Genomic DNA, 23,935 nt, shown 5'->3' on the forward strand with positions numbered 1-23,935 from the left:
TTACCACACCGAAAATTTCAGCTATTCACACTGAAAATTACTTTTGCTCTGAACTATATGAACACCAATGTGGTATACTTTTCTTTTCAAACACAATTTTGCACAATAAATATACTCTCCTCCTCCTAATAGAAAATTCCCAACAGCATAGTCCCACATACAACAAGTAGGTTTACCAGGTGAACGCTTTCCTAAAAGTTACAAAGGCTAAAAGGTAACATGCAGACAGAAACGTCACAGTCACTGCAATCTTTTGACATACTGTAGCACTGCTGTTCCTGAACATCCTCTTGGTGCAACGTCGACAGGTATGATGAGGGATGGGAGGGGCAGAGGTCAAGCCAAATCAGTTGTCATGGGTTTGAGTTGATTTTCAAAAAAGAAAAAGAAGAAAGGGGGGGCCGGGGGGGTAAACATTGCTTGACAGGAGGGATTGTGTTGGTTATGGTTCTGACGAGACTGTTCTAATCTGCTGTGTAATTATCTACACTTTGTTCTACCGCTAGAAACATTGACAGGCTTTGACAGTTACCCATTAAGTCAATTACACCATTCAACAAGGCACAAAACCAAGAATGGACATGGTACAATGTAAGACCACAAACATGAGAGAAATACTTGACATAGATACAGGAGTAGATGTTTCTGTATTTGTGTTTGTGTATTTTCACTGTCGGCCGAGCGGGGAGACACGGTCCCATGATGCAAAGGTCCGAAGTGTCCTGTCCAAATCTGCTCGAGTAAGACACAAATGTCCTGTCCAAATCTGCTCGAGTAAGACACAAACGTCCTGTCCAAATCTGCTCGAGTAAGACACAAACGTCCTGTCCAAATCTGCTCGAGTAAGACACAAATGTCCTGTCCAAATCTGCTCGAGTAAGACACAAACGTCCTGTCCAAATCTGCTCGAGTAAGACACAAACGTCCTGTCCAAATCTGCTCGAGTAAGAAGACACAAACGTCCTACCTGCTCACTGATTGTACCGGCTCTGTAGGAGTAAGACACAAACGTCCTACCTGCTCACTGATTGTACCGGCTCTGTAGGAGTAAGAGTAAGACACAAACGTCCTACCTGCTCACTGATTGTACCGGCTCTGTAGGAGTAAGACACAAACGTCCTACCTGCTCACTGATTGTACCGGCTCTTTAGGAGTAAGACACAAACGTCCTACCTTCTCACTGATTGTACCGGCTCTGTAGGAGTAAGCTGTATTTAAAACTGTTAAACCTTGACAGATGGCAGAATAAGATCTGTGATCACTGTGACAGGGAGCACAAACTTGTCATGCATCTGAATGGGCCTGAGGACTGCTGCCATTGCTGCATACCACGGCAAGATCCATGCTGCTTTTAGCAGTGTGAGCGGCCTACCTCATTGTCATCATTATCATCTTTATCAACCTTTATTTAATCAGCCAAGTTCATTAAGAACAAATTCTTATTTTCAATAGCGGCCTGGTGATTGTCAACTATTTGGATTTGCCTACAGGTACAGTAAATGAGTCCTTGCCACAATGCTTTGAGAATCACTCTAAAACTCACCAAACTTGATGAAAAACGCACATCACTTTTTGGAACGGGACACCATTGTGCTACCTTTAAATGTGTGAAGGGGGTGATGGTGTACTTCCTTAGATGGTGTACTATTGTGCAATGGTGCAGCTTTAAGGCAGAAACTGACAATTAGGTTTGCATGGCATTTCTGTGCGGCGAGGTTTGTGGATTGTGGAGATACACAAGGTAACCTGATGAGGTTTGTGGATTGTGGAGATACACAAAGTAACCTGATGAGGTGTGTGGATTGTGGAGACATACAAGGTAACCTGATGAGGTTTGTGGAGACATACAAGGTAACCTGATGAGGTTTGTGGATTGTGGAGATACACAAGCTAACTGACAAGGCAGCTGGATTTGCGTGAGATCATGAGGTCACGATCACACGACAAATCCATGCTGCCACGCTTCAATCTATTGGTTTGAATTCGAACCACCAGTGGTTCGGACCAATCAGCGTCCTCTGAGCCCGTGATAGACAGATGGTTCATCCAATCACGTGCCAGGTATTTTTGGAAAGTGCCTGCCCCTTTGAAAGTGCCTGCCATTTTCCCAAGCGACTTGTTCACATAACTATCGGGAAGCGTCAGGTTATATCCAAGGTGCATCGTCTAGAAATGCCAAAAAAACAACAGTGGTATTTCTTGAACATTTGGATAGTGTAACACGGTATACTAAACTCTATCTGGAGTAGACTAACTGGCCTCGGCAGATTGCCTCTACACGTTTTACTGTGGAATTTTATTGTGTAAGCCCAACATTGATACCAGACAAGGCCAAGCCAAGAAAGGAATGATTTCATCTAATAATGTGCAGAATAAACTAAGATGATTGATTTGATATGCCATGGTGTCTGCTCTTCTTTGAATAAACACAGAGTGGAGCACTGCGGATTTGATAGTTTGGCGCAAGATTCCCATCTTATTTGTAGATTCATTCTTCATTCGTTTGAACTCTCCCAAAACCTTTCATGTCTCTCCCAGAACTACGTTAGACCTTCATTTTTCTTTCCTTTTAGATTTTTTTTATTTTGATCTTCCTTATATAGAGGAATGGCTGTCAAGAATATCTTCTGTAACAGTTTGTAACTTGTAATTGTAAAAGATATTGTGAGTTAAAAAACACCTTCTCTTTCGCTAACAAATGTTATGGGAGACCCATCCATCAGTGTCTTACATGAGCCTCTGAATCCACCATTTTCCTTTTCATAAAAATCCTGGATAGAATTAATCCCTGATATTCATTAGTAGAATGTTGCAGCTTTTAATGGTCTAAATGTAAGTTAGTCAAAGCAGCATATTTCATATATGTGTCTCCATGTAATCCATTCACACAACAACATTACCCAAGTCATACACCAATAATTACACCATCATACAAGGAAATGTCACAAACAGGAGTGTGGTTTTTGGGCTTTAAGATATCCCAGGTGTTTACATGTGTTGTTATACTGAACTTGAAACAACTAATAGATGCATCCTGTACATTGTCCTGTAAATGTGCCGATGTGGACACATTCCTGCTTAACAAAGACACTCTTAATTGATCACTTGAAACGTTGTCACTTGTATCAACAGCAGCAGCTCAGTGCTGCCACCAATAAATAAATACATCATACATCATGGGTCCATGGCTAAACCAGACAATGTGAGTACATCTCGGAACTACAATGTTCTACAATGTTTTAACATCACGTTCTTTGGGAAACCCGGAATAAGAGGAAATAGCAGAGCTGTTGAGAGTACATGAGGGTCACCAGAGGTAGTAATTCATGCCTCAGTTCATACAAGAGATAACCAATGTCATAGTCTATCTGCTTTGCTGTTGAAGATGAACTGTGGGCCCGAAGTACAGGCAGACTGTAGCAAAGTGCTGACGGGAAGTTCTCTGGAAGCAAAGTTTTCCCAAAGTGTTCATTATACAGCAGCTTCTGATGGGTGGTTCCATCAGCAGGTTCTGATGGATGGTTCCATCAGCAGGTTCTGATGGGTGGTTCCATCAGCAGGTTCTGATGGATGGTTTTGCGAAAGCCAGAAAATCCAGGAGGCGGGGCAAAGGGTTTACATGTCTCAATCCTTTCTGATAAATGTCATGGTCTTTTTGAGAGCATGGGGTTAATGTAGTCTGACAAGAAAGGCAAGCTTATCCATGGTAGCAGGCGAAGCCATTGTCAATCTGGAGAGCATTCTGAGATCTCACTATGGAAGTCAGCTTCATGTTTGTTGGGATCACCTTTGGTCACCAAGAGGAGGACAGAGCGGAGGCCTAGGAGAGAAAGTACGGGCAAACGTTTTAGACTCAAGTGTCAAGTTACAAGAGTAGTTTTCTTACATTTTTGTTTTTAATATGACATGAATGATCTCACCAGTGATGCTGAAGAACATTGAAGGGTGTAAGGATTACACGATCTGAATGACGTTCAACTTGTTTCTGTAATTGGATAAAAATATAGAAAAAAATAAAGACGCTGGCCTAAATGCATGCTGTGATCTATAAACTGCAGTTTACGAGGATGACATTGCAAGCAACACGATCAACGAGGCAGAATTCCTTTCATTTCTCTCAGCGCTGAGCCAACAGGGAGACTTGGCCAATGTGGACGCTCAACCAGCTTGGCAGCCAAGAAAAGTTGGCCATGGCTGAACCTTTTTGTAATCATCAGCTGTCAACAGCCTTCCTTACCCTTTCCCTACTCATGTCATTTGACCATAATTTCATGGTTCAGATAATTCTGCCTGACAAGTGCAAAATGGAAGCGAAGTTGTTGAAGTTAGCCATTCAAAGCAAGTTCTCTACATAACATTTGAAAGACTACAGGAATACATTTAAAAAATGGTTGCACCATCACCGATGTTGATGTATATACATATATATATATATATATATATATATATATATATATATATATATATATATATACACACACAATATAATGGTACTTAGTCTGATAAGTTTGGGAACCCCTGCCTAGCGCATCTATCGGTATAGATCAGCCAAAGTTGCTGGCTGTGTGTCCAGGCAATGAGTTTCAGGAAGGGGGAAGTTACTTGCACTATTTATGCATGCACTGCAGGGCGAAAAAGACGAAGCTTACTTTTCCGATGTTTCAGCATCTAGTGGCGCTGCAGTGCCTTCTGTCTCTGTGAAGAGTCCTCCTTCCCCAGGTTCCTGTTCAAGAGCTTCCTGGTTCCTTCTTGATCTCATCTGGGTGGGTAGAAAGTCATACTTAACATCAAGGCAATCCCCTCAAAGTTCCAAATGAAAATCAGCAAAATCCAACTATCCTACAGAGCCTGGCTCCAGAGAAATGACCTCCACTGAGTTGGTTGCTTCGGCTCTGGCATTGTGACATGCAACAGTGATGTAAGTGTTTTGGTCCATGAGGGAGACTTATTGATTAGACAGTCAGCGGCAATAAACAGCGTAATGGGTGGGACTAACGCCATTGTCAAGTGTGCCAGATTCAACCAAATCAATGGCGACCACTACACACAAGATAGATGATCCTGAGGCTGTTCTAAATCGATCAAAAGTATCAATTACTTTGAAATCCCAACAGCACTCAGCTTTGAAGGCATTTATTCAAAGGGGTGATTTTTTTTTTTTTTCTATATTTTTTTGGTTCTCCCGACTGGATTTTATTCAGGTGGATATGTTGGTCTCTATAGTGATTGGTTAGGGAAAATCTAATGGAAATGGAGGCAATGTCAGACTGAAGAAGGAAACAGAGTGTAATGACTGAGTAGAAAATTCAGTCTGATATCAGGCTAGAAGCTGTCATAAACAAAGCACTTTCCACACACAATAAAAAATACTGTTAATAAACAATCACATCTGCTCATGAGGCTCCGGAAGTTATAGCTTAGCGCCAGGGGTCAGAGGTCAGCTCACCTTCTTCCACACAAGCAGGAATACAATGGCTGCCACTGGAATGAACAGTAACGAGAGGAGGCCTCGCTCCACCACCTCAGGCAGGAGCCTCATAAGCTGCTCTCCTGGGAGAGAAAGAAACAAACAAACACAAACAACACAACGTGTTTAACCACTTCTGTTCTGCCAGAAAGGATCATTAATGTGACACGGGAACATGTGTTACATCTGTCTTCTGGAAGCTGGGGCTTTGACCCAAATCAGTTGGAAGGGTTGATTATTTCAGCTTATTCTGGACAGTTAGAATTATTGTTATTAGCGTCTATCCATTCCTGTCTATAAATTAAAAAATGAATCTTGCTGTTGGTGAACAATGTAACACACGTTGCTGAAGTAAAGCATTGAAATGGAGGCTGTGAGTGTCCAAACTTTGTTTGTTCTTATATTCTGGATTTCACTTTGTGCAGCAACTGCCCAGAATGGCTTTTTGGACGTTGCTATTTGTCTTCATGTTGTGCGTGTGCTGTGCATGCTTTCAGATGCCACGTGCGTGGTGGTGGAGAACATTTGCATATTGCATACAGAGTAAAGCCTCAGCCAGATGAGACATGAGGAATGTGCCCTGCAGAGTGCATTCATCATGTGACAGTGGCTTCAGGGAAGTTCGCTGAGAATGTGGCCAAATACTGTAGCAAGCAGAACGCTTCCTTTCCCACACAGCAGCTGGTTCTGCTGCTTCTGTAACAGGACCATCCCCAGCCTGACGCCCAGTGGCGTGCCTGACCAAGTTGGTGCCCTAGGCAAGATTTTTGCTGGTGCCCCCCCCCCCCCCCCCCTCCCCCCTCCCCCAAATAAAATATAATAAAAATGATATCGCAGCTAATTCCACCACTGCAGTGCAGGCTCAGAATGACCCTTCCCCAGTGGCGCTGGAAGTACTTTTAGGTAGGGGGTGCTGTAAGAAAGGGACTCTCGGTGCTGCCCGCGAGGGCAGCAGCGAAGAAAATTTGACGTTTTTTGGACTTTCATCCATATTTAGAAGAATATTTAATTTTAAATTAACATTAGGATTATACTGTTGTGATGTAATTATTCAGTATCTTCTCCTTTTCTCACTCACTTTCATGTAAGCACCTGCTCTCCCTTTAGTCGTTTTACACTACAACAGACAGCAACACAGGCATAAACACTGAACTTATTATTATTATTATGGAAAAACAGATTATGATGAAAATCAAACACTTTTGAAGAGAGAGCGTATGAAATAAGATTAGAGCTGGGAAGCACAAACTGTTTTTTAATGCATCTTGTTGGTGGTATAAACACAAGACAGCCAAATCCAACAATTTCGAAAATCCCATTTCTTGCCACCAGGGGGTGCTGCAGCACCCTCAGCACCCACCTTCCAGCCACCTTCCCCCACTCTGGGAAAAAGCTCAGAGCAGGTAGAAGGGGGCGCGGCCGCGCAGGGGGTGGGGTGGTATGGATTAGGGACCATGGTGAAAGTGCTGCAGCCCAGGCAGCCAGAAAGCCAGAATTAGAAAAATGATTTCACTATTATTTAAAGACTTAAGATGTTGTTCTGCTTATTTTTTGTCTACTATTGTAAAATAATAGTAGGCCTATTATCATGAAAAAGTATTTGTAATTTTTTTTTTTTTTTTTTTTTTTTTACCCTCTCTGGCGCCCCTAACGGCTCAAGCGCCCCTAGCATTTGCCTAGTTCGCCTAATGGACGGCACGCCACTGCTGACGCCCGACGCCCACTGACAAATACAAACTTACGTGATTCGCAGTTTGCCGGATCACAATCTGCTGCATTATTGGAGGACGAGGGTGATTCTGGAAAAGAAGAAGAGATTGGGTGATGAGTAGGGTACACAGATGGGGACTTGAGACTTGGACTTGAGTCGCACTTAAGTCACACACACACATTGACTTGAGACTTGACTTGGACTTGTGACCAAAGACTTGAGAGTTGACTTGGGCAATTAATAGCTCAAAGATTTGAGACTTGACTTGGACTATAGCTCCAAGACTTGAGACTTGACTTGGGCTATAGCTCCAAGACTTGAGACTTGACTTGGGCTATAGCTCAAAGACCTGAGACTTGACTTGGGCTATAGCTCAAAGACTTGAGGCTTGACTTGGGCTATAGCTCAAAGACTTGAGACTTGACTTGGACTTGCAAAAAATGACTTGTGAGCATCTCTGCTAGGTAAGTATCAGTACTTGATACATGTTCCTTTAATGTATCGAACGAAATAACCCAGTACCAACTTCTCCAGGCAAATAATACCTGCATTCAATCCTTTTTGTACACAGATCTAGAAAATCACAACTATTTGTTGTTGAAAAAATCACAACTATTTGTATGGTTTTGCTCACAGCTAAATCACCACAAGCATTCTTTGGTTTATTGCGATGGTGATTGGCCTAGTACTGCAGCAGCTACAACCCATACACAGTCTGTGGTGGTGAAGTTGAGCGGTATAAAGCAGTAAAAAAAAAAGGTATTGAATGAAGTACTCTGTTGGTATCGGTATCATTTGAAGGGTACTGGTATTGGTGCTGGTATCGTCATTTTGTCAACGATACCCAGCCCTATAGTGATGGGTTCGGGGTTACGAGAGAAGAGAGGGCCAAGAAAGAGAGGGGGAGAGATGTAAAAGAGGAGAAGGTGGAGTGTTAATGCCCCGATGATGAAAACAGTTCATTGTCAGGTGCTAAAAAGTCACCTCACCACCGCCCCCCCCCCAGGACAAAAGATCTGATCCGACCACTCGGCCAAAGAAAAGCCAAGCGCTTGGGAAGATTGGAAGATTGCTCTGTAATCAACACGTATACAATACTGCGGTTTCGGCCCTTTTCTTCCTTTCACATGCGCTACCTCGATGTCCTCGGGGAACATCTTCCCTCGCTGCTGTGACTCAGCCACGTCTCAACGGGCCGCTGAGGCCGTTTGAGTTTTTATCTCGCAAAGTTCTCGTGAAGAAATAATGGTTCCTGAAAGAAAAAAGAAGCATCTAAAACTGCCACAAGAGATCTGTCCTAAAAAAGAAAAAAGAGGCTCTTCACAATAGTCAAAAGGGTTGGCGGCAGTTTAGAAGCAGATCACGCAGGCTTGTGAGAGGAATGTTGCTGGTTTTGAATCTCGTGTGTTTCTTTTGTGCTTTGCACCGCTAAGGCTGCCAGGTGTGGATGTGAGTAATGGATATGAAGCAGATTACGCTGAAAAAAGAGCAAACATGTTGAGCAAATTAATGAATTCAACATTCACCTGTTGCTGCTGCTGCTGTTGTTGTTGTTGTTGTTACTGCGTACGTTGCTATTGTGTACGCTGTGGTGGGACAGGGAGGCGGATCACAGTCATCTGAATCATTTTTTAACTGCGCAGCTATAAGGAAGTCTTCCACAAAGTCAAAGTACCGCGCTGTCGGCCACCTCTCCGTTCTGTAGTGGCACTCAAAATCGTACATGGCCAGCTCCTGCAAATATACGAAAACCACAGTTCATTCATACTGTAGAAAGTCACGTTGATGTTTTATTTGTTTTCAAAGGTACAGTTGAATGATTTTGAATTTAGTGAGGTGCGGAAAGATTTAAAAGTTGCAAAAACGGCAAAAGTAGCCAACAAATCCCCCCAAAACACATAAATGATCTTTGCACACACTAACAGTACAACCACAATGATAGACATGAACTTACCACTGCGGCTGAGCCCATGTAGAGTCGCACCTCTTGGAGCATTTGCACAAAAATGCTAATATCTTTTCTGTTGGATGAAATGTTCCCAAACTTATGTGCTAAATCTTTTAAACTCTCCTCCAAGTAGAAAACATTTAACTTTACCCAACACATTCCACCCTAGAATAAAAAAAAAAGCAACATAAACTGAGTTAGCATAAGGGATGATTATGGAAAATACATAATGTAATAGATCAGAACTGTTTCTTGCTTGTATGCAGACAAACAGACCTAATAGATGCACAAAAGAAACAATGATCACTACAGTATCATTTGCTGCATAAATAACTGGAGGCAGTGATCAGGTTATCTCACCTCTTCTTTTGGAATGTACTGCACAGGAATTCTGTAGTCTTTAGGAATATTTTCTCTCTGTAAAACAAAGGAGCATAAAAACATCAAAACTAAGAGGAAATGAATGTCCTAAACAGATATCATACCTTGGCTTGAATCAAATAAAAGAGAGTATATTTTGTTTCATACAATAAGAAAACAATGAGCCAAATCCAATCCAATCCAATTCAACAATATATTTACCGTAAATTCCGGACTATAAGCCGCGGCTTTTTCCCCGTTTTTTGGCCCCTGCGGCTTATATAACGGTGCGGCTTATCTATGGATTTTTTCAGCAAAAAAAAAAAAAAAAAAACGGAATTCTCTCTTCTTTAGCACTCTTTCTAACTATAAATCCACTTCTGTTTTAATTTCCTCTCTTGCCCTCTTTTCACCACACCGCGGACACTGTGTGCACTGTAAAAAAAAACACAGGTGGTGTTGTGTTATGTTGTTTTGTTGAAATGTTAATAAATGGGAGCTTCCTCAAACAGCCATCTCTTTCCCGACAATCCCCTCTGTGCACGAACCCTTACATATGGTAATTAAACATTAAAACACAATAAAAAAAAAAAAAAAAAAAAAAAAAAAAAAAAAACATTAAAACACCTGCGGCTTATAGTCCGGTGCGGCTTATATATGTAACAAACAGGCAATTTTGCTGCTGCGGCTTATACTCCGGTGCGCCTTATAGTCCGGAATTTACGGTAAATAATAATAGTAATTGCTATTCTAGTAAACATAGGAACAAAAACATTTTTTTTTTCCAGATTTTTTATCCCATGTTTTATCCCCCATTAGTGCTAATTTTAATTTATTTATCCTGGTTGCTACTCCACCCTCTGCCGATCTGGGGAGAGCCGAAACTGGCTCGGTTGCAACTTTCAGTTGCAAAGATAAAAAGATTGTTTGCTCTCCTTTCTTATCTTTTATTTCTTATATCGGTTTGCCAAATTCTACCATTATAAGCTTTTTTCCTCTGCGTTGGCCTTTGCAAAGTATATCAGTTTTGCATGTGCGTGGGTGTGTGAACTCATAAGTTATAAGTTCACACACCCACGCACGGGCAAAAGTTTTAAGCTCAACTCCTTTTCGCAACTGTTTATATGTTGAAATGCCCTTGCGGTTTAGTGTTCGTGGGGCAAACCCAGCACAAAGCACCAGACTGCAATCTGCACAAATAACTTTGATTATTGCAATGACACGTCATTACCATCAGGCCTTCATGGCTCAGTGGCGTGCTTCACATTTTGGCGGTTAGAGAGAATTCCCCCATTATCAAGAGGTGGTGATATCATTAACAAACTCGTCCGTAGAGAAGGCTATCGGATCTAAACACTGAACACCATCGAGCTCTATGGTCTAAAATGAATCTGTCTTGTTTCCTGTGATTGTTCTTTTATATATTTATTTGTTTCTTTAATGTCGGGGTTCTCAAAGTGCGACCCGCCAAGAGTTAGGTGACATGATGGTATTTGGTCCGATTCACGTCTTTCAGAGGCTGTACCGGGTTCAGTTTTAAAGCCATATGAAACTAGATGACCTAGGGCAGGGGTAAATGCTAAACTATTTTCACTATAGAGAATTGCACAGTTGCTCATTTGCAGTGTTGGGCAAGTTACTTTCAAAATGTAATATACTACATATTACTAGTTACTCTCATTTGAAAGGAATAAGTTACTTTACAATATTACTTTCTGTGTAGAGTAACTCGTTACTTATTACACTACTTTTGCATTACTTTTACCAAAACAACAGCAGCAGCAGAATGACATCACCGCCCCGGAACCATCCCAAAAAATAATTTCAACCGCCTTGAAGTCAGTGTAAACAATCCAAAATTCTAAATGGTATTCTTTGCCTTTGTTATTGTCATCTGTAGTGGTTATTTGCATAAAAACACACAGTTTGATTAGGAAATGATTGTATCTTTTTTAACACGTTCACTGCCATTGACGAGTTATCTCGGCTTACAGAATCCGACGGTTCACTGCCAAGGACGAGTTATCTCGGCTTAAAAAAAAAAAAAAAATTTTGACGGTGGGACGTGGATCAACACTCCCCACGTCTCCTATAAAAATATTGGAGTCAGCGAACGTGTACAACCCATTCCACGGACCCACGAAGTGGCGACAGTGCTCTCCCAGACTAGAGGAAGGCAAGCAAAAAGCAGTTTCCTCGAAGCCATTCTCATGAAAATGGATTGGCGAAAACGCTTTCGTTTTCGCGCTGATTGCTCGCATAATAGATTACGGGTGGAACACACTTTGAAACACGCAGCATAAATATGACCAGAATCGCAAAAGCTTCATCAAAGCTCTCAACCAAAACTCCAAGAAGCGAGCGAGTCCATCCAGACTTCCTCAAAGAGCGGCCGCGCAGACAGGCACACAGCAGCAGCAAAGCAGTGAGACTGGTGACAAGCTTGTGACATGCCCGCTGCAGCCAAGAAGAACGCCCACGGAGGGAGGAGTTGGAAGCAGAGGGGGGTTTCCTGCTGTTATGGAGGAAATTACTGTTCAAAACTATTGTTTAGATGTCTGACGTCTTACTGATGCCAAAAATGAATGGTTAAAGTGACTGTTCTATCGAATTTCACAAAAAGCCGTTTATCTCAAAATAATTTTTCTGACGCTGAAACCATGCTGTATTCAACTGCTAATGCTTACATAACTACTAACTCTACAAACTAACTCTTTTAGACAGAGAAAGCACACATTCTATTAGTTATTTTGAGATATTGTGTGTTCACAAAATCTTAGCAGAAAAGAATCCTCGGGTCTTGAAAGATGAGCCAGAATCCTCAAAAAAACCCTCTGGCAGAACCTACCTACAGTAAAAAAAAAAAGGCTGGCAGTGAATGTGTTAAATATGTGCTTTGATTTAATCAAATGTAACTCAATTTGTAACTTGAGTTACTTGACAAAGTAACTGGTATAATATTACTGAAATCCTATAAGTAATAAGTTATATTACTGAGTTACTGCTCAAAGTAATATATTACATGTAATATGTTACTTTTGTAATGAGTTACCCCCAACACTGCTCATTCGTAATGCACAGTTACAGACAGTAGATCTGATCATTTGTTTGATGGTAGCTGAGATAACCCTATGTGAAAATGTGTTAGTAAATGTACCTGTAATTGTTTACACTAAAAGAAACAGGACATTTTGGAGGTTTTGTCATTTATAGTTTTTTTTTGTCTGGCCCACTTGTGGCCTGTTTTTTTTAAATCCATTTTGAGTAGGCCAGATCGATACTCTGTCTTTATTCTCCCTCACTCTCTTCCATGCTTACACACACACACACACACACACACACACACACACACACACACACACACACACACACACACACGCACATGCACATGCACGCACGCGCACGCACGCACGCACACTTGAGTTCTCAGTTTCAGCCTGAGCCCAACGGGACCTGCTGACGCAACCGGCTCGGGCTGACAATGTATGCTAACAGGTCGGGCCAGGTCGGGCTTGGGCTTCAACTTACTAGGGTCGGCTCGGGTCGGGTTTGAATTTTTTCAGGCCCTACTATATAACTCTAGTACCAACCTTGTCATGTTAGCTTGTCAGGACGGTGGCTAAATAACACTCCAAAGTTAGGCTCAATTTTGGCAAGGGAAAAATAACATTTTCCAAAGGGGTCCTCTTTGTCACTGCCTAATGTTGGCAGGTGTGTGTGTGTGTGTGTGTGTGTGTGTGTGTGTGTGTGTGTGTGTGTGTGTGTGTGTGTGTGTGTGTGTGTGTGTGTGTGTGTGTGTGTGTGTGCGTGCGTGCGCGCGCGCGCGTGCGTGCGTGCGTGCGTGCGCGCGCGCGCGCGCGTGTGTGTGTGTGTGTGTGTGTGCGTGCGTGCGTGCGTGCGTGTGTGTGTGTGCGTGTGTGTGTGTGTGTGTGTGCGTGTGTGTGCGTGTGGGTGTATGTGTTAAAACATCTACAAATGGACAAACAGGATTTTTTTCCTCCTCCAGAAAACACAAAAGTAATGATTTGATTTATGGTTTCTTGGGCGGCCCTCAATCCAAGGTTGGGTCCCTAAATTGGCCCTCAGTCATTAAAACTTTGAGAACCCCTGTTTTAATGTATTTCTATATGTGGCATTATGACATTGGCTGTACTAATGACATATTGACCATGCCCCACCAATGAGAAACTGTGATCTATGTGTCGGAGGAATGAAGGAGCGTCAGTCCATTTGCACCTAATAAAATAGTTAAATAGACCGTGCGCTCCAGAACTAATTTTTTTATTTTGGATGGACTTCACTTGAATTTGTTAAAAGATGCAGGGATGTTCATGTTCTTACCAGAACAGAGAGTCTAGAGATGTCATCTGTCACTGGGTTGACGTCAAATGCACTTGAATGTACTCCAAGCGTGATGCACAGCAGTAAATGGACACAGACGCGTATCCAAATCTGCAACACAAGAAAGACAAAAACAATTAAGACAATTAGAGTCACATTCTCAACTGCAGGGCAACATTTCCATTTAGGCTGTTCTGGTTCTGCAGAGAATTACAAAACTCTTTAAAAAGCACACTAACATCTCTTATCAGGACAGTATTCTAACAGTGGTGACGGTCTTTTACGCTGTTTAAGTTACAGTTTGTTTGCACATCTGTTCTTGAACAGAGCTCAACAAAGTGGTTGCTAAGAGACACTTTAAGAATTGGTATGAGTGATGATTTTCAGTTAGCATATTCATATTGGAATGAGCTGTTATGCGGTCACATGTAAGGACAGTTCACCCACAAAGGTAAACTCTGTCATCATCTCCTCCCCCTCATGCCATTGAAACACAGGTGAAGTTAGCTCCTCCCCCTCATGCCATTGAAACACAGGTGAAGTTAGCTCCTCCCCCTCATGCCATTGAAACACAGGTGGAGTTTGTCCATAGAACACACACAGGGAGGTTGCCAGCACAACTCCATAGAGAACCAGTCACCACTGACTTGAGTACAGTACAACTGTTCTCTCAAGTTGTGCTGGGAACCTCCCTATGTGTTATATGGACAAAATGTACCTGTGTTTCAACTGGCATGGGGGGGTCACTTTTGGGTGAACTCTTCCTTTAAAACAGCTTTGACTGAGTAAGTCAGAGCTGGAGACCCTGGAGGTGATGTGCCATGGGTGCCTCAGGTATGTCTGGGTTAACCATGCCTGTTGAGCTGAACAAAGCAGAGATATCTGCCCCCAAAGTATGACAGGTGAAACTCGGCACCAAACTTGCTTGAGTGACGTCACTGATGACATAATCACTGATGACATCACGATTCCTTGTGTGACATCACTGATGACATCATCACTGATGACATCACAATTACTTTAGTGAGATCACTGATGCCATGACAATTGCTTGAGTGACATCACTGATGACATCATCGGTGCATAAAATATCGCTATGGGCAGTAGAAGAAGAAGAAGAAGGGTAATGAAACATAAAGGAAACCAACTGCCATAAAACAAAGAAGAAAATATGTATTCATTTTGTGTGTGTACAAGATTCATTCCAGACCTCTGAAAAGTGTATTGCAAATTTTAGAGGTGATCGGAGCAACGAGTGTGGAGATAAATGTGCTCAGCCGGACGGACAGACAGACATTTTGTGATTATAGTGCAAAATAAGGTGCTAATAAGTGGTTTGTAATTACGAATAATAAACCAATACTATGCATAATTAATAATCAACTCATTATTATATAAGTTAATTTGTCCCATAATCTAAAGTGTCTCGAGGTAAGGTTTTGTGGACCATGCATGCTCTTTTGCATCAACTCCCTGAGACAGACAGACAGACAGACAGACAGACAGACAGGCAGGCAGGCAGGCAGGCAGGCAGACAGACAGACAGGCAGGCAGGCAGACAGAAAGGCAGGCAGGCAGGCAGGCAGGCAGGCAGGCAGGCAGGCAGACAGACAGACAGACAGACAGACAGACAGACAGACAGACAGACAGGCAAGAAGGTCGTGGGTTTGAACCTCCAGCCCGGTCCTTTCTGTGTGGAGTTTGCATGTTCTCCCCGTGTTTGCGGTTTCCTCTGCATGCTCCAGTTTCCTCCACAGTCTAAAGGTATGCTGTGTTTGTAATCTACACTGTGTAGATCTACACGGTATAGGTAGATGACATTGCTACTAATGTGTAGTATCTATATGATGTAATATGTAACCTATGTTGTGTGTAGATATATGATGTAGGATAGACTGTGATGGTGCCTATGCAAAGCCCTTTGAGACATACTTGTGATAAGGGGCTATAAACGTAACTGAACTGACTGAACAGAACAGGTAGGCAGACAGACAGACAGAATCATACTTGCTCAGCTACAAATCGTGTCTTCTACTGCCTTGCTGAAGGGCAACAAGGCGATAAGTAGGGGTGCTCCAAAAAATCGATTCTGAAAGGATCGCGATTCTTAATGCCACGATTCCTGGATCGATTCCAAACTCCCAAGAATCGATTCTTCTTTGTATTGTTAAAAAAAAAAAAAAAAAAAAAATTACAGTGCACCTGAAGGCAACATGCAAGATACCGGCTGAATAAGTGTCCAAATGTTCATGTCATCTGTGTACTGTACTGCATCTTATCTGAAGAACATAAGGGGGGAATTCCCCCCTAGTTTGCAAAATGAATTTAGGCCCTGACTGCAATACTTCAGAAGTTGAATTTGAAGTTCAGCATTAATACATTTGTCATTTTTTGTCTTAGATTTACCTTTGTGTGTTATTGCAATATAAAACTACATAATTGAGAATCGATTCTAGATTCTGGAATCGAGAATCGTTGGAATCGAGAATCGTTGGAATCGAGAATCGATTCTGGAATCGGATCGTGACCCCAGGAATCGGAAATCGGATCGGATCGTGGCTTAGCCGGATCGGAGCACCCCTAGCGATAAGCCTTCATGCGACCTCACGTCCCTCTGTTGCTATTTGCCCGTCAGACAAAACCACAACAGGAAGTGAGTGGAACAAAGATCCACGAGGGGCAGGAAAGGCAGACGCATGTTAAGGGCAGATGACATTTAATTGAATTCTGCCTTGCTTCTGCTTATCAAAGCTAATGGTCTTTTACATGGCAGGGCTTCTGCATGTTGGACACAGTAAACAGCCTTGCTTTAGTTTGAAAGGAGATGTAGGCCATGTCGTCCAGTAGGAACAGTTAGTTATGTTCATAGCCTTATTACCACATCACAGTCATATACTACATCATTATATCTACACACAACATAGGTTGCATACATACTACACGGCATATATTTGGACTGGAGGAGGAAACCTCCACAAACACGGGGGGAGAACATGCAAACTCCACACAGAAATGACCAGGGTGGAGATCCGAACCCACGACCTTCTTGCTGTGAGGCGACAGGGCTAACCACTGAGCCACCGTGCCGCCACCTGTTTTGACTTGTGACGCATGATGAGAAAGAGACTTTATTATGGGCAAAATACTGTTTATACAGCGGCTGAGACTTGAGGTGAAATAGACTACATTCCCTCAACAATACCATGTTGTCAGAATAGTTGTGACTTTTCTTCAGATGGTGTCTACAGGTCTATTCACATAGGACTTGCATTATGTGTGAAATCACTTTTGCCCCAGATAGAATTGGGTCAGGATTTATTTAGTCACTTGATTTAACAAAAGCACAACTTGAACAACTTGAAGTTTGCAACGGAAAAACTTTCATCCACAGATTCATCTCCATTTCTTTGCCCAGGAGGAAGGGAGAAATCACGCATCCAAAGCAAATTACAGCTGAAATGATTGATGATTATTGATGATTATGATTAGTATATCAGTTTGATCTCTATCCTCACCAAAACCACAGATCATCTGCGCTGACATTTCCTTTACAAATTCCAGACACATGGCAGACTCACGGGATAAAGATCACTGAGGCTCTTGCCAATCATTTCAGAAACACCAGAGGTGCCAAGGTAACATCAGACATGTGTGAATAGGGCTCAGGTGACATCAGAATCAAACTCTTTGCTGTAACTGCTAAACTGATCAAAACCCAAAGCGGCCTGAGCTGCTGGTTCAGCACATCTGGAAGTGTGAAATCACAGATGGAACTGCATGTTATGGGGCCAACGCCACAGCAAGCCGTCTCATTTCTCCATGTGCTTTGACACCGCTTGAATTACTCACGTCACTGCACGCTGCAATGGATGCAATGAAACTTCTGGGGAGGACAAAGTAGGTAGACACACCATAGACAAAGAAAAATAGGATAGCAATCCACACTCTCAAAAATATATCTTGATTAATTTACTTTATATGTGCAGATTTCCCACTTTTTTTGGTTGTTGATTTCATTCTAAATCGATGCACCATGGATTATTTTATGTCTCTTTTTTTTACGCGGCATATGGACTTTCTCGGTAACTTATTTCAGAAAAATTGACTAAAATAGGTCAATATGCTTGTTTTTAATATGCTCTGTCTCTAGGGGGCAGCAGGGGTGGACTATTTATAAAAAGGCCACTGGACAATTTCATCATCTGGCTCCAAGAAAGTTACCACTAGCCTACTTGCAGATGCTCTGTGTGAGTTTCAATTTGTTTCATAGCTTTATACTGTAGAAGCTATTTTGGATGCATTTGGGTTCAGTGAGTGATATTTTCATTAGAAGCTCAATGACACTGAGCAGAGACACAGTAGGTAAGGGGTGATCCAGAGACACATTACTGTAGTTAAGGGATGATCCAGAGACACATTACTGTAGTTAAGGGATGATCCAGAGACACATTACTGTAGTTAAGGGATGATCCAGAGACACATTACTGTAGTTAAGGGATGATCCAGAGACACATTACTGTAGATAAGGGATGATCCAGAGACACATTACTGTAGATAAGGGATGATCCAGAGACACATTACTGTAGTTAAGGGATGATCCAGAGACACATTACTGTAGATAAGGGATGATCCAGAGACACATTACTGTAGTTAAGACTATTATATTGTAGCATTGTCAGGAACCAGGCGAGAGTCAGGATATAGTTACCGCACTTTATTTGGTTTCACACAGGTCCGGGGGCTACTGTCAGCCGTAGCCCACGCCTAAACAAACCCCACAAACACACACCCAAAACCCCGCTAGCTCCCTCCTAGCTCTCAGCTCTCCCCAAACACAGCCGTCTCTCTAAGGCTCACGCTCCAACTCCCCGAGCTGTTCCCCTCTCGCCCACAGCTCCCCTCCCCCCAGCCAATCACAGGTGAACCCCCCTCTCACCCCACCCACTGGCTATATGTCGCCTTCACAGACCCCCGTAAATCCCCACAGACATGTCAATCCCACCGTTAACCCCCATGCACAGAACAGTATCACACACTTACAGTAGCACACAAACCCAACCCGCTACACTTCCCCCTCACATCAAAGCTTCTGGCCCACCAGAAGCACACTAGTCCCTCTCCCCCCCCAGTGGGGTTACTCCTCCGCCGGGTGACTCTCCTCAGTCCCCCCCCTGTGTCCCACAGTCCTCACACGCACTGCAGTAGTTCCGCACATCCTCCTTGTGTTTGCCCCAGTAGTGTCCCCCACGAACACGGCAGAGCGTCTCCTCAGGCCCGCGATGCCCGAGACAGCCGAGGCCCTTGTGCGCCCACCGCAGTACCAGCCCTCGGAGGGAGCTGGGTACAACCGTCTGGAACCCTCTTTTCCCGTGCTCCCCCCTCCCCAAAACTCCATCTTCACTCAGACGCAGCTTCGCAAACATATCCCACAGTCCTTTCGTGGCACCGGAAAACGTGTGAATCTCCTCCACAGGGGGCCGGTGTCCGGCCACCACCCACGTATACACCGGACCGATATCCGCGTCCTCCGCCTGCCTGCGTTTCCACTCCTCCGCTTCGACCGACCAAATAGCCATGTCGCCCGCCAGGTCCACATCTGAACACTCCCCCTCTTTCTCCGCCTCTCGCCTGCGCTCGTCCTCCTGTCCCCCTCCCCCAGGGGGCGGCGTGTTCAGGACAGCAGGGAGAACACAACCGGCCGCGACCACCACCTCGGCTTCCCGTACAGCAACCGTGGGGGGCGTAGCACAGCTCGGCTGTGCCGGTCCCTCCGGCGTTAGTAGCGACACCTGCTCACCTGGAAATATGAGCGTCGCTCTCCCGATCCTAACAACGTTCTCTTCCCCCCGGCTTTCCACACTCTCCCCAACCCGTGTCTCTTCCCTGACCTCCACTGTCTCAGTGCAGTCTCTGGCCAAATGTCCAGGCCTCTTACACGACCAGCAGAGTCTCACCTGCCAGCCGCCTGCACGTCTCTCCTCTCCCGCCGTCCTCTGCCCCCCGACAGCCTCCTGACACCCCCTGGCCAGATGCCCGAAGGCTCCGCACGACCAGCAGACACCCGGCCGTCCCCAGTATCGTTGCTCCGCGTACCCCGTCTGTCCCTCGGAACCGCTGCGACACCACCTCGCCAGGTGTCCATGTCCCCCACAAGTCCAACACTCTTTGCGGCTCCTCCGTCTGCTTCTCTCCGTGCTGCGCGACCTCCCGTAGCAGCTTCATGAGCCCCTCTGCCCAGGCAGGCGTCGCCTGCAACAGCCGTCTGATCTCCTGCATCAAGCGGGCCTCCACGCCGGCAAGTACCGCGCTGAGCTCCTGCTTCAGGCGGCCCTCCATGCTAGCAAGCACCGAGCTAAACTCCGGGGTCGGTAGCTCCTTTTCCCCCCCGTCCACCGACAGGCGTTCTTCTATACGCACCATTCCACGTGGTCCTTGTAGCAGCTAGCACACAAACAGCTAACCGCTAACGCCAGGTCGCGCTCGAGTCTTCCAGTCTTAGTTTTTCTTCTGACACCAGTGTAGCATTGTCAGGAACCAGGCGAGAGTCAGGATATAGTTACCGCACTTTATTTGGTTTCACACAGGTCCGGGGGCTACTGTCAGCCGTAGCCCACGCCAAAACAAACCCCACAAACACACACCCAAAACCCCGCTAGCTCCCTCCTAGCTCTCAGCTCTCCCCAAACACAGCCGTCTCTCTCAGGCTCACGCTCCAACTCCCCGAGCTGTTCCCCTCTCGCCCACAGCTCCCCTCCCCCCAGCCAATCACAGGTGAACCCCCCTCTCACCCCACCCACTGGCTATATGTCGCCTTCACAGACCCCCGTAAATCCCCACAGACATGTCAATCCCACCGTTAACCCCCATGCACAGAACAGTATCACACACTTAGAGTAGCACACAAACCCAACCCGCTACAATATATTAGAGTTCTCAACGGGCCTGAAAATCCAAACCAAATCCAAATCCAATTCATGGGTACTCACCACGTGATGAAATATTAATCCAAATGCAGAGAAATTATCTTTTTTTTAAGGTAATTAGATAGCATTACTTTCTAAATATGGCTGCCAGGCATGCACGACATACAGCGCATGCTCTGTGTACAGCGGAAGCGCTCTTTACAGGCAAACAAGGAAGTAACTCGGTGTGGGGATTTACTCCGAAAATGAAGTTTCACGTAACTATGGATTAATATTTCATCTAAGTACCCAAAGCACATGTATTTTGGCACTATTAGATATGTGTTTTTTGTGTATTTTGAACGGGTGTACCATTGGCCTCCATTATATGGCGATACTAACTTCACGACTGTGACGGTAAAGGCATGGTGTACCTTGGTTATGTGGGGGGGATATGGCAAATGAGCCGAACTCCTGAAAAAGTGGCGTATCCCTTTAAAGCCATTTTTCTCACGTTTTTCTTTCAGACACATAACAGATTAAAATACTCATAACGTTTGATCTGAGAGAGCTAACGCAGTCATTCAAAAAGTTATATACTGTACAGCAGGCCTATTCAACTGGCGGCCCGCGGGCCGGATCAAAATTCAAACGGGCCGTATCCGGCCCGCGGGCCGCCAGTTGAATAGGCCTGCTGTACAGTATATAACTTTTATAACGCCAGAGTTTGATATAAAAAATTATTATTATTATTATTTTCTTTTCTTTTCTTTTTTCGGTGGGGGACAAAGATCTATGACTGGCCCGGGAGAAGCTTTTTTATTTCATTTTTCCTTGTTTGTTACATTACAGTGTTTGATTTTCATCATAATCTGGTTTTCCATAATAATAATAATAAGTTCAGTGTTTATGCCTGTGATGCTGTCTGTTGTAGTGTAAAACGTCTAAAGGGAGAGCAGGTGGTTACATGAAAGTGAGTGAGAAAAGGAGAAGATACTGAATAATGACATCACAACAGTATAATCCTAATGTTAATTTAAAATTAAATATTCTTCTAAATATGGATAAAAGTCCAAAAAACATCAAATTTTCTATCGGGCAGCGTCGAGATTCCATTCCTTACAGCACCCCCTATTTAATAATAGTTCCAGCACGGCTGCGAAAATGTGGTGGTGGGTTGTGTCAAGTGTACATATAATGGCTCGGGGAACGGTCCGGCCCCCGGCCCCTTAGGTTTCTGACAATGCGGCCCCCTGAACAATTTAGTTGAATAGCCCTGCTGTACAGTATAGGGGAGAGTTTCTAATTTATTGAAATTTAAATGTCAAATTCTTACCATGTGAAGGGGTTTTGCAGACCACCACACATATATTTTGCCTTTACTAGACAGGACAGCAGATTGACAGGAAAGACCACCACACATATATTTTGCCTTTACTAGACAGGACAGCAGATTGACAGGAAAGACCACCACACATATATTTTGCCTTTACTAGACAGGACAGCAGATTGACAGGAAAGACCACCACACATATATTTTGCCTTTACTAGACAGGACAGCAGATTGACAGGAAAGACCACCACACATATATTTTGCCTTTACTAGACAGGACAGCAGATTGACAGGAAAGACCACCACACATATATTTTGCCTTTACTAGACAGAACAGCAGATTGACAGGAAAGACCACCACACATATATTTTGCCTTTACTAGACAGAACAGCAGATTGACAGGAAAGACCACCACACATATATTTTGCCTTTACTAGACAGGACAGCAGATTGACAGGAAAGACCACCACACATATATTTTACCTTTACTAGACAGAACAGCAGATTGACAGGAAAGGCAGGGAGGTCATGTGGCAAAGGGCCAGGGGCCAGATCCGAACCCAGGCCGGTCGCGAGGACCACCAGGCCAGGCAATGGGGCACCCCAGACATGCGTCAATATTAATAAACTTTGAATAAACAAGTGAACAGCGTTCTTCTCTGTGCTCTGTGCAAACAGGCACTGCACTACTAGTGTAGTGTTAGTGTGTAGTGTAGTGTAGTGTAGTGTTAGTGTGTAGTGTAGTGTAGTGTAGTGTAGTGTAGTGTAGTGTAGTGTAGTCTACTTAAATCTAATAATGTATGACATGGTGGCATGTATAATGTTCAGACACACATGCGTACACACGCACGCACGTACACACACACACGTACACACACACACACACACACACACACACACACACACACACACACACACACACACACACACACACACACACACACACACACACCAACCATGCAGGTGTAAACTTCTCCCCAGAGAGAACAGCCTGTTAAAGTTAACATAATGTATATCAGTACACATTGTCATGTTGAAGCAGAGCAGCTACATGTACGGTATGTCTCACACACACGCACGCACACACTCACACACACACACACGCACGCACACACTCACATGCACGCGCACACACACACACACACACACACACACACACACACACACACACACCTCACTGACTCAAAGTTGTCATCATGATATCATTGGTGAATATTTGCTAATGTGTGTGCTATGTGTCACAGCTGCATCTGACTGATCTATTGACTAATTGACAGTCATTTCATATTGCATGTTCTTGCGAGTTGTTGGTTAAACTCAGCCCCTCCAGTATAAAGGCCTGTTAACCAGCTCCGCCAGTGGCGTGTCCAGCCCATTTTGACTGGGGTGGCCCAGGTGGGGGCACAGACTCAAGCAAGGGTGGCACTGAGTGCAACATTTCGGAAGGGAAATTTCGCTTAAAATTTGGATTGTTATTTAGCCCCCTTCCCAATCAGCTAGCAGAACATGGTAGCAATGGATGCCTTCGGTCTTGTAGTTTAATATGATATCAGTAGCTTCACTCCAGCTTTGAGTTCAGCGCGCTGCAGCCTCTGAAAGACAATGATGTCGGCGACAGATGCCAGCTCCCTCAGGATTATGGGGTGGCACCTGGTGGTGGACACTTGATACGCCCCCTGCGCCAAGGGAGCTACTACTGCGGTTAGCACTTAGAGCGTCCCACCTCCACCCCTGGGCAAGCCCCTAACATGGGTCACACAGAGGAAACAGGGCCAATTAAGTGAACAGATGAACATGCACAGCAGGACGTGATGTCTGAGTGATGAAAGCAATATGGTGCCGCTGTTTCTGTCCGTTTCAGGCTCTTTATGA

The 23,935-nt window shown here is 44.1% G+C and overlaps 1 protein-coding gene across 2 annotated transcripts in view; it reads right to left on the minus strand.

Moving 5' to 3' along the window:
* Positions 1 to 2,817: 2,817 nt before the first annotated feature.
* Positions 2,818 to 23,935, minus strand: part of kitlga (kit ligand a) — a 75,245-nt gene continuing 54,127 nt past the window's right edge. The window contains exons 2-10 of one of the 2 annotated variants that reach the window (XM_083655055.1): positions 13,828 to 13,938; positions 9,487 to 9,543; positions 9,277 to 9,291; positions 8,705 to 8,912; positions 7,210 to 7,266; positions 5,447 to 5,550; positions 4,650 to 4,759; positions 3,921 to 3,985; positions 2,818 to 3,820 (exon numbers count right to left, since the gene is read on the minus strand). In XM_083655055.1, the coding sequence (XP_083511181.1) occupies positions 3,955 to 3,985; positions 4,650 to 4,759; positions 5,447 to 5,550; positions 7,210 to 7,266; positions 8,705 to 8,912; positions 9,277 to 9,291; positions 9,487 to 9,543; positions 13,828 to 13,938 (693 nt within the window). In that variant the 3' untranslated portion in view covers positions 2,818 to 3,820; positions 3,921 to 3,954. Of the gene's footprint in view, positions 3,821 to 3,920; positions 3,986 to 4,649; positions 4,760 to 5,446; positions 5,551 to 7,209; positions 7,267 to 8,704; positions 8,913 to 9,132; positions 9,292 to 9,486; positions 9,544 to 13,827; positions 13,939 to 23,935 lie in introns of both variants that reach the window. The other variant, XM_083655054.1, reaches the window with a different exon arrangement.

This window comes from Poromitra crassiceps (assembly GCF_964638095.1).
Source record: "Poromitra crassiceps genome assembly, chromosome: 18".
Taxonomy (NCBI): Eukaryota; Metazoa; Chordata; class Actinopteri; order Beryciformes; family Melamphaidae; genus Poromitra; species Poromitra crassiceps.